Source organism: Nerophis ophidion, linkage group LG17 (assembly GCF_033978795.1).
Source record: "Nerophis ophidion isolate RoL-2023_Sa linkage group LG17, RoL_Noph_v1.0, whole genome shotgun sequence".
Taxonomy (NCBI): Eukaryota; Metazoa; Chordata; class Actinopteri; order Syngnathiformes; family Syngnathidae; genus Nerophis; species Nerophis ophidion.
The window spans coordinates 29,131,818-29,143,943 of record NC_084627.1 but is presented as its reverse complement, the minus strand read 5'-3'; the positions used below and the strand labels follow the sequence as shown (position 1 = coordinate 29,143,943).

At 42.0% G+C, this 12,126-nt stretch overlaps 1 protein-coding gene across 10 annotated transcripts in view; it reads right to left on the bottom strand.

Moving 5' to 3' along the window:
- Nucleotides 1–12,126, bottom strand: part of LOC133536300 (ankyrin-1-like) — a 243,425-nt gene that overhangs the window by 83,075 nt on the left and 148,224 nt on the right. For 9 of the 10 annotated variants that reach the window (XM_061876715.1, XM_061876718.1, XM_061876722.1 and 6 more), the window contains 3 exons: nt 10,333–10,396; nt 3,579–3,691; nt 1,426–1,650 (listed from right to left, as the gene is read on the bottom strand). In XM_061876715.1, coding sequence (XP_061732699.1) covers nt 1,426–1,650; nt 3,579–3,691; nt 10,333–10,396 — 402 coding nt within the window. The remainder of the gene's footprint in view (nt 1–1,425; nt 1,651–3,578; nt 3,692–10,332; nt 10,397–12,126) is intronic. The other variant, XM_061876716.1, reaches the window with a different exon arrangement.

Here is a 12,126-nt window from a genome sequence, read left to right as displayed (position 1 = left end):
CGAAGTGTGTTTGCATGAAAGCTTTGTGTGTTCTGTGATCTACAACTGAAAAGGCCACAGATTACATTCCTCGTCGACCCATTTAATGCGGATACGGACTGTTTGAAAGCCCCGCTCGTCACAGATGAGGCTGCGAGTGAGTTGGAGATGTTGGATGTTTGTGAGGAGGACCAACTGAAAGCTGCTTGAAGGGAAGGGACCATTGAGTTCTGGAAAAGTGTGCCAATGGAAAAATACCACGTTGTCAAACAGGCTGCGCTTAAGATACTGTGAATGTTTGGGTCAACATACGTCTGCTAGTCTGTGTTTTCTACCCTGAATCATGTGAAAAAAATCGATCTGTTCTGACTGACACCCATGTGAAAGAATTGCTTTCAGTGGCAACAACGGAATACAAGCCAGATTTGAAGAGGATTGTCCACGACAGGGAATGCCAGAAGTCCCACTAAGCAACATGCATAGTAAGAGACAAAATATTATATTTTTGTTTATGGACTTGGTTGAAATGAGAGTTTATATGTGTGAGAAAATAAATGGCCTGTGGTCTTAGTACTGTCGGAGTCATGTTGGTGTGTGACATTTACAATAAATCTGTATGAGCAAAGGGGTGTGTGTGTGTGTGAGTGTGTGTGTGTGTGTGTGTGTGTGTGTGTGTGTGTGTGTGTGTGTGTGTGTGATGAAGGGATGGGGTGATGTTCATGTGTGCCCTTGTGTAGGATGTGGCTCTTTGCAGTAACACAGTAAAAAAACAAAAAAAGAGTCTGTTAGTCTCTGACTGGTTGGCCACCCCTGCGGTACTCATACCACATTTTGAGAATTACTGTGATAGGCTGCACATTCAATGATAGCTAACATTAGTAGCTAAACTGCGCCAAATCGCTAACTAGTTTTACACTCCTCTGAAACTGTGAAACTATACATGTATTCAGGGGTTTTGTAAGTTTCCTCCAGGGCTCATTATGTATATTATGGCAATTTTCGTTGCGTTGGATGGCATACTGTAAAAACACACGGGCTTGCAGCACTTGCTGCCTACAGTGAACATCCGCACCAAAGTATAATCACCAATTACATCCATGTTCTATTGTCTTTCAATGTTTCTTATGCATCTAAAGCCCTAATTAAGGAATATGTGGAATGGCGATCATTGCATAGTGTAGCTAGCACTGTCGAGTTGACGCTTGTTCTCTTCACCTTGTCCTTTACGTGCACGTACTATACAATGCGGGGTTTGCATGATCAGAGCAGGAAGAGGGATGGATATAATGCTTACAACACTTTCCAAAATTTAGCGCCCTCTCGGCAGCCGCGTAAAAGATGCAAACAGTAACTTTAACCATGAATACATACAAAACACATCGCAAAAGACATATGTACTGTAGCTCTATAGTGTATTTACTATAAAAGCATTGACAATTGACTCACCCAAGAAACTGCATGCTGGATGGCCCTAAAGAGATGATGCGGCTGGCAAGGCCCTCCCCTTCCACCAGAGGAGGGGGCGTGGTCAGTTTCTGAGGTTTGACCAGACGACAGGTAATGCGTGTTGGTGCAGCGCATGTCCGAGGAGGGATAATCACTCGAAGGCCGTGATGTCTGCTGCCTCGCATGGAGCCTCCACGAGCGTCCACCATGAAGCTCACCAAGAAGCTTCAAGAGAACAAGTTCAGAAAATGACATCATGGTGAAGAAAAGCAACATTGGTGTATATGTATATTTTATAAGAGACTAAAATCCAATGTTGCAGTGTGAGTACCCAGCGGGCACAAGACATTGATACAATATTGATTATACAAACATGTCCCTTAAAGCCCTACTGAAACCCACTACTACCAACCACGCACTCTGATAGTTTATATATCAATCAATCAATCAATGTTTACTTATATAGCCCTAAATCACTAGTGTCTCAAAGGGCTGCACAAACCACAACACACACCACTACGACATCCTCGGTAGGCCCACATAAGGGCAAGGAAAACTCACACCCAGTGGGACGTTGGTGACAATGATGACCCAGTGGGACGTCGGTGACAATGATGACTATGAGAACCTTGGGGAGGACGATGAAATCTTAACTTTGCAGCACATGCCAATACGGCCGGTTTAGTTTACTAAATTGCAATTTTAAATTTCGCGCTGAAGTATCATGCTAAAACGTCGCGGTATGATGACGCGTGCGCGTGACATCACGCCTTGTAGAGGACATTTTGTTCCAGCACTGTTCCCAACTATAAGTCGTCTGTTTTCATCGCATAATTCCACAGTATTATGGACATCTGTGTTGCTGAATGTTTTGCATATTGTTCAATGAATAATGGAGACGTCAAAGAAGAAAGCTGTAGGTGGGAAGCAGTGTATTGTGGCCGCCTTTAGCAACACAAACACAGCCGGTGTTTCATTGTTTACATTCCCGAAAGATGACAGTCTAGCTTTACTATGGAACAGAGATGTCAAGCGGTTGGATTGGACCACACACACAAAGTAAAGTGTATTATGCAGCGATCATTTTGAAAGATCGTGTTTCGAAGAGGGTCCCTTGCGAAAGGCAGAGATGGGCATCGCCACCACCCGTCGATTGGTGCTGAAGAAAGGTGCGGGGCCGACCTTCAAGTTGTACAGGTACGACCATATAATCTCACTAAAACACTAGTAACACAATAAGCAGATAAGGGATTTTCCAGAATTATCCTAGTAAATGTGTCTAATAACATCTGAATCGCTCCCACTGCCCTCGTCTTTATTTCTTTTTTTTTCTAGTCCTTCATTCTCACTTTCCACATCCACAAATTTTTTCATCCCCGCTCAACTTAATGGGGAAATCCTCGCTTTCTTGGTCCGAATCGCTCTCGCTGCTGGTGGCCATGATTATAAATAATGTGAGGATGTGAGGAGCTACAAAACCCGTGATGTCACGCGTATATTGTCTGCTACTTCCGGTACAGGTTAGGCTTTTTTATTAGCGACCAAAAGTTGCGAACTTTATCGTCGATATTCTCTACTAAATCCTTTCAGCAAAAATATGGCAAATTTAGACAACGTTGGTGTCTAACACTGGATCCACGTTATTGGTTGGGAAATGACAAAATTTCAAAGGTCAAATCAACGTCACTGTGTGACTGACATTGAATAAACGTTGTCAAAAGGCACGTCGTTTGAAGTTGTATATGTGTTGTAAAATCTTGGTTGGAAAATGATCAAAATTTAATGGTCAATTCAACGTCAGAACTCAACATTGAATAAACGTCGTCAAAAAGCATGATTCAATGTTAGGTTGGACTTGTTCAACGTCAAGACCTAATTTAACAAGTTTTCAACATTGTTTTAATGTATTGTGCATGCTGGGTAGGCACGTATTTCATTATAGGAGTCAGGTTTTTCCCACTACACCTGATTATAACTTTTATTACTACTAAATGGAAAAAGGAAGCTCCATTCACAACTAGTAGAAATACTGTACGTCATGAACTAATTAACACACTGTGGCTAAACAATTACCAAACTACAACTCTTCAGAACTATCTTTTTAACCTGTAAGACACAGATGACAGCTGAAAAGACATAATCAACAAGCTTACCCGGTGTGAATGGGGCTGGCCACAGGGCTGACGTTGTCTGAGGTTTCTGTCGCTGGACTGCTCGGGATAAGAGAATCTTCGTCATACTCCTTTGGCAGTGGGATGGGGGTCTGCTGAGGTCACAGTGTGTAGGGAACATCAAAGGCAGTCAAAATCACAAACAAATAACCACGACTGATTAAAAAAAATAATGAAAAAAGGAATGTAAAGTGAGAAAAATCCAAGTATAGTGCAACGTTGATTTAGGAACCTCTCTGCTCGATTTACAAATTTACATGTGTTTTTTTTTTTTAATAAAGACATTTGTTTCAATATACAAACTTTTATAAGTACAAACTCTGTTCGAGAACCAATCAAGTTCCTAGATCCAAGATGGCGGCGCCCGTACGGGCTGCAACATTGCGGAGCTGCTGCTAAAGATGGAACATTTGGCAGAAATACCGGACAATTCTACAAACTTTATGGCTGGCTCACATCGTGGTCACTCCGTGATCACGTACGACCGCCAGACACTTCTGGATGTGGACATATCGGGCCGTTTTGGACTGATAGACGCTTGCGTGCTAGACTTGCTAACTAGCACGGGAATACGTCGGCGGCTACATCCAGCGGCCTGTGAAGCAGGGGAGTCTAGTAGCAGCGGGGGCCGTCTACGGAGCAGACGCCAGCGGTGTGATCGGAAACGCGGATGTCGAGCGGGGCTAAAAACAAAGCAGAAGGCTAAACCCCACAGAACACACCTTCCCTCCATCCTGCAGACGGATTTAGATGGAAAATGCGAGACTATTGGTCTGGGTAAGGAGTCAGTTAAATTAGAACACGTTTTTTCTGCTTTGAGTGTTTCAGAGTTGGACATGTGTTTTACTGAGGTGGCTAACTATGATGCGTGCAGTTTATCAAAGCAACAAACAAACAATCGGAAAATTCCCGTTACTGAGGTGGCTAACCATGATGCGTGCAGTTTATCAAAGCAACAATCAAACAATCGGAAAATCCCCGTTACTGAGGTGGCTAACCATGATGCGTGCAGTTTATCAAAGCAACAATCAAACAATCGGAAAATTCCCGTCGTATCAATTCCTAGATATGGTCGTAACTATACTAAATGCACTGGGCATAATAAACACAACATTATTAATATTGCTACTACGGATAATTTGATCAAAAATTCCCTGAAACAGCCCACTACCTATAATATAGGTTTTTTAAACATAAGATCATTGTCTCCCAAAACGTTATTAGTTAATGATATCATCAGAGACAACAATCTTAACGTCATCGGTCTCTGCGAAACCTGGCTTAAACCAAACGACTTTTTGCGCTAAATGAGGCATGTCCTCCTAACTTTACACATGCGCATATTGCCAGTCCGCTTAAAAGGGGTGGGGGGGTCGCACTAATATACAACGAAAACTTTAACCTTAGTCCTAACATAAATAATACATATATATCGTTTGAGGTGCTAACTATGAGGTCTGTCACACCGCTGCCTCTACACCTGGCTGTTATCTACCGCCCCCCAGGGCCCTGTTCGGACTTTATCAATGAATTCTCAGAGTTCGTTGCTGATCTAGTGACACACGCCGATAATATAATCATAATGGGGGACTTTAATATCCATATGAATACCCCATCGGACCCACCGTGCGTAGCGCTCCAGACTGTAATTGATAGCTGTGGTCTCACACAAATAATAAATGAACCCACGCATCGCAACGGTAATACGATAGACCTAGTGCTTGTCAGGGGTATCACCGTTTCCAAAGTTACGATACTCCCGTATACTAAAGTATTGTCCGATCATTACCTTATAAAATTCGAGGTTCAGACGCATGTTCGTCAAACCAATAATAATAATAACTGCTATAGCAGCCGCAACATTAATACAGCCACTTCGACAACTCTTGCTGACCTACTGCCCTCGGTAATGGCACCATTCCCAAAGTATGTGGGCTCTATTGATAACCTCACTAACAACTTAACGACGCCCTGCGCGAAACCATTGATAACATAGCACCGCTAAAGTTAAAAAAGGCTCCAAAAAAGCGCACCCCGTGGTTTACAGAAGAAACTAGAGCTCAGAAATTATTATGTAGAAAGCTGGAACGCAAATGGCGCACGACTAAACTTGAGGTGCACCATCAAGCATGGAGTGATGGTTTAATAACTTATAAACGCATGCTTACCTTAGCTAAAGCTAAATATTACTCAAATCTCATCCACCGTAATAAAAACGATCCTAAATTTTTGTTTAGCACGGTAGCATCGCTAACCCAACAAGGGACCCCTTCCAGTAGCTCAACCCACTCAGCTGATGACTTTATGCAATTCTTTAGTAAGAAAATTGAAGTCATTAGAAAGGAGATTAAAGACAATGCGTCCCAGCTACAACGGGGTTCTATTAACACTGATACGATGGTATATACGGCGGATACTGCCCTCCAAAATAGTTTCTCTCGTTTTGTGGAAATAACATTAGAGGAATTGTTACAACGTGTAAATGGAATAAAACAGACAATATGTTTACTTGACCCTCTTCCTGGGAAACTGATCAAGGAGCTCTTTGTATTATTAGGTCCATCAGTGCTAAATATTATAAACTTATCACTCTCCTCGGGCAATGTTCCCCTAGCATTCAAAAAAGCGGTTATTCATCCTCTTCTTAAAAGACCTAACCTCGATCCTGACCTCATGGTAAACTACCGACCGGTGTCTCACCTTCCCTTTATTTCAAAAATCCTTGAAAAAATTGTTGCGGAGCAGTTAAATGAACACTTAGCGTCTAACAATCTATGTGAAACCTTTCAATCCGGTTTCAGGGCAAATCACTCCACGGAGACAGCCCTCGCAAAAATGACTAATGATCTATTGCTAACGATGGATTCTGATGCGTCATCTATGTTGCTGCTCCTCGATCTTAGCGCTGCTTTCGATACCGTCGATCATATTTTATTAGAACGTATCAAAACACGAATTGGTATGTCAGACTTAGCCCTGTCTTGGTTTAACTCTTATCTTACTGATAGGATGCAGTGTGTCTCCCATAACAATGCGACCTCGGACTACGTTAAGGTAACGTGTGGAGTTCCCCAGGGTTCGGTCCTTGGCCCTGCACTCTTCAGCATCTAAATGCTGCCGCTAGGTGACATCATACGCAAATACGGTATTAGCTTTCACTGTTATGCTGATGACACCCAACTCTACATGCCCCTAAAGCTGACCAACACGCCGGATTGTAGTCAGCTGGAGGCGTGTCTTAATGAAATTAAACAATGGATGTCCGCTAACTTTTTGCAACTCAACGCCAAAAAAACGGAAATGCTGATTATCGGTCCTGCTAGACACCGAACTCTATTTAATAATACAACTCTAACATTTGACAACCAAACAATTAAACAAGGCGACACGGTAAAGAATTTGGGTGTTATCTTCGACCCAACTCTCTCCTTTGAGGCACACATTAAAAGCGTTACTAAAACGGCCTTCTTTCATCTCCGTAATATCGCTAAAATTCGCTCCATTCTGTCCACTAAAGACGCTGAGATCATTATCCATGCGTTTGTTACGTCTCGCCTCGACTACTGTAACGTATTATTTTCGGGTCTCCCCATGTCTAGCATTGAAAGATTACAGTTGGTACAAAATGTGGCTGCTAGACCTTTGACAAGAACAAGAAAGTTTGATCACATTACGCCTGTACTGGCTCACCTGCACTGGCTTCCTGTGCACTTAAGATGTGACTTTAAGGTTTTACTACTTACGTATAAAATACTACACGGTCTAGCTCCATCCTATCTTTCCGATTGTATTGTACCATATGTCCCGGCAAGAAATCTGCGCTCAAAGGACTCCGGCTTGTTAGTGATTCCCAAAGCCCAAAAAAAGTCTGCGGGCTATAGAGCGTTTTCCGTTCGGGCTCCAGTACTCTGGAATGCCCTCCCGGTAACAGTTCGAGATGCCACCTCAGTAGAAGCATTTAAGTCTTACCTTAAAACTCATTTGTATACTCTAGCCTTTAAATAGACTCCCTTTTTAGACCAGTTGATCTGCCGTTTCTTTTCTTTTTCTTCTATGTCCCACTCTCCCTTGTGGAGGGGGTCCGGTCCGATCCGGTGGCCATGTACTGCTTGCCTGTGTATCGGCTGGGGACATCTCTGCGCTGCTGATCCGCCTCCGCTTGGGATGGTTTCCTGCTGGCTCCGCTGTGAACGGGACTCTCGCTGCTGTGTTAGAGCCGCTTTGGACTGGACTCTCGCGACTGTGTTGGATCCATTGTGGATTGAACTTTCACAGTATCATGTTAGACCCGCTCGACATCCATTGCTTTCCTCCTCTCTAAGGTTCTCATAGTCATCATTGTCACCGACGTCCCACTGGGTCATTATTGTCACCGATGTCCCACTGGGTGTGAGTTTTCCTTGCCCTTATGTGGGCCTACCGAGGATGTCGTGGTGGTTTGTGCAGCCCTTTGAGACACTAGTGATTTAGGGCTATATAAGTAAACATTGATTGATTGATTGATAAATCGAAGACCTACTTTATATAACAATAATTGACCAAATGAGTACAGTGGAACCTCGATTCACGATCGCTTCTATTTGCGTTCTTTTCGGTCGACAAACGTTGACATCAAGCCAAGTATGCCTCGGTGTGCCACCAAGGTCTCGATGTACGATCACTTCATTCATTTTTTTCATTTATCTAGTCATTCTGTTTGCCAACGTGACTATAGTTCCGCTCACATCTAAGGCAAAAACAAGTCCACGACTGCAACCATTTTCAAAAAGGATGTTTATATGGTTGCTGACTTTGCCGAAGGAGTTAATTAACTTTGCAACGATGGAAAGAGCGTGCAGGCGAAGGTGGAAAAGTTGTCGCCCGTGTAGCCAAACAAGAAGCAGCTAGCCAGTGATAGCATTTCCGAGGCTATCATTTAAGAGTAGTCTTGCCATTAATATGGCGACTTGATGTCCAAAACTGACCATGTTGGAACCAGCATGGAAGAACAATTTTAGAAGTGTCGTGTGTGTGTTTGGGAAAGTTTCAGGTGCAGCTGTCATTCACAGTGTTGGGTGCAGCATGCCCGCTGATGCGGTGAGACTGCTTGGACAAAGCTGAGTCTTATACATTAATTGTATTTGAGAGGGGAAATTTCTACATATCTTTTTAACTGTGATAAGGACTATTTGAAAAAATATGCCAGAGGGGATCTCTTTTGCTGGAACACAAGAAGTTTGTGCCAACGCTAGCGAGGGCTGGAACACGTGGAAGGTAACACTTTGCTTGTTTACCTCTCCCAGATTGTTCAAAAAAATGCCATGAATATTCAAATTCACAAGGTAAAATGATTTTCCTCTTTGGGTTTTTTGTTGTAGCAACATGTTTGGTAACATTTTGAAGGGCTGTTGTTGTTGTGGTGTTTGACTAAGAAAAGAGATTGTTGAGCCATTACCCGCTTGTTCTGTTATTTTGATACATGTACATTATTTATACACATTGCAGTGTCTTCAAAATATTCTAATACAAAATGAGGACTTTTGTCGAGGCAAGAACCAATTATTCATGGGTACATTGTTTCTTATGGGGAAATCTGTTTCACTTGAAAAACGTTTCGGTCGGCGGACTATGTTCAAGAACCAACTTCAAAGATTGTTGATATTTATTTTGTCGTTATACAGTGGAACCTCAAATACAAAAAAATGCACATTTGTCATTAACAGTGGCACGTCTACATTCATTGGCACCCTGGGTGAAGCCTCCTTTTGGCGTGCTACAATAACACAGGCATGCCATTACAAGAGGAATATTTTTTTTAACCCTCATCCATGCGGCGCGGTCACGCCTAATTTCTTCCCCCCTACAAAAACCTTCCCCCCGGAAGACATTTGGCGTGACAGCCCCTCTAGGGCCAGAAGGACCCCAATGAGGGTGTGATAATACCAAGTTATATGACTCTTAAGGGTTACAGCTGCAAAATTAGCGAAGCAAAAATAGCTTGAAAGGTTAGCATGCTGGAATGCTAATATTTTTTCCTTACCGTTATTTTTCACCAATAACAATCAGCCAAATATAATTATTTTAAAACAGGCAGCTGTGTGGGCTGCTTTAAGCAAGTTTTATGACTCTTAAGGGTTACAGCTGCAAAATTAGCGAAGCAAAGATAGCTTGAAAGGTTAGCATGCTGGAATGCTAATATTTTTTCCTCACCGTTATTTTTCACCAATGACAATCAGCTAATTATAATGCTTTTAAAACAGGCAGCTGTGTGGGCTGCTTTAAGGTCCTTCCACCCTCATTGGGGTCCTTCAGGCATTAGAGGGGCTGTCATGCCAAATGTTTTCCGGGGGGAAGGTTTTAGTAGGGGGGAAGACATTTAGCGTGACAGCGCCCCTTAGAGTATGCCGCCCGAGCAATTACCCATGTGGCCCATATGTAAAACTGCTGCTCGCCCTCAGATGTACTCAGATGTTGCACTAACTATGACCCAAATGGCAAGTGTGCCAAGACACACCTTAACCAAGCTCAATCATCACAGTGTGAAAGGGGAGGGACTAACTCCAGTAGTTGAAACTTTCTTACAAAAGTAAGAAAGATAATAAGAAGGTAGGAAAAAAGGTGCAACAGTGTCAAAAATTGCGTCCTCTGGAACTAAGTAGGCAGTGCACATAGTATGCATATCGAGTGTACTGACGGAAGTATTTAATGATTTGTGACACAGCCTATGATAATTTGCCACTTATAGAGGTAAGCATACCTGATCAAGAAGAACAGTCTCTGGCGAAACACAAGGGATCCTAGGAATGGCGGGAGAATACGGCCTGTGGAATAAAACATGAAGAGATTTATTTATTTTAATAAAAACATTTTAAACGCTAAAATGTATTCTGAAAAAAAAAAAAATCTGGAATATAATATAATTTAGACCTATGGCTGGGCGATATATTAATATACACGATATATCGCGGGTTTGCCTCTGTGCGATATATAAAATGACTATATCGTGATATTGGAATATACGTTCTCACGCATTTGCTTTTAGCTGCTGGAATCACACTACAGGCTCTTCCCACTCTTTCTTGTGTCTCCTTCTCACAGACAGCATGCACACCTTCATACATACATCACATACTGTCACGTCATACGTCACATATGTATACGCCCTCGCGGAGCAGAGAGGCAGCAGCATGGGTAATGTTAGCTGTGATGCTAACAGAGCCGTGCGAGTGGCAATACGAGAGAAAGAAGGTGCGAATGAAGGAAGAAGCAAATCCCAAGAAAACCAGCAGGGGTCAATCTTCTGGGAATATGTCGAAGAGACAACCGTAATAAGTCAAGCATGTGGCAAAAGCGTTGCTATACAAAGTAGCATTACTGCCTATATGTAGCATAATGTGAAAAGTCACCTGCTAGAGAATGAAAAGTGCTTACTCCACATGTCAACATCTCCATTCGTAGCCACACGCCCACACCATCAAAATGCCGAGGCATACATTTCCAGATCAACACCGTATGAAAAAAATAGTCAACAACAGAATTTAATAACGTTTGTAGTAACCTACCACATAGGGAAGGACGAACACTATTTGATTTCCTATTATGCAGCTCATTTTTATTTGACAGTTAAAATCTCTAACAATCTTGCACTTTCTGTTTTGGAAATGACATTAACGTTTGTGCCACTGCTTAATAACTGTTTAATAAATACAGTTTTGGTAAATTGACTTATTTGTGATTTCCTTCTCTGCATGAAAGTTTAAAAGTAGCATATATTAATGCAGTATTAAGAAGAATGTTTTAATGTAGACACAAAGAATCATCATACTGCTGTGATTATATGTATCAAGTGTTCATTCAAGGCCAAGGCAACATATCGATATATATATCGTGTATCGCGATATGGCCTAAAAATATCGAGATATTAAAAAAGGCCATATCGCCCAGCCCTATTTAGACCAATTCAATATCACACTCATTATACATCTAAAAGACGACACCTTTCCGTGTCCATCATGAACTTCCTTGTATTTTTTTAGTCAAGTCATTTACAAAAAGGTAAAACATTGTAAGTTAAAGAAAGAGGTTCCGCAGCCTCCGTAGCAGAACCTCCAGGTTCTGTAACAACTTCTTCCCTCAGGCCACAAGACTCTTGAACGCATTTTAATAATCCCTTCAATTCCCCACAAAAACGGATTAACTCGCTGGAATATAAAGACCATATAACATACATCCATAAACGTGGATGCATATGCAAAAGTGCAATATATTTATCCGTGCAGTAATCTATATACAGTTTGGCAAAAAAGTGTTTAGTCAGCCACCGATTGTGCAAGTTCTCCCACTTAAAATGATGACAGAGGTCTGTAATTTTCATCATAGGTACACTTCAACTGTGAGAGACAGAATGGGAAAAGAAAATCCAGGAATTCACATTGTAGGAATTTTAAAGAATTTATATGTGAATTATGGTGGAAAATAAGTATTTGGTTAACCATTTAAAGCTCTCACTGATGGAAGGAGGTTTTGGCTCAAAATCTCATGATACATGGCC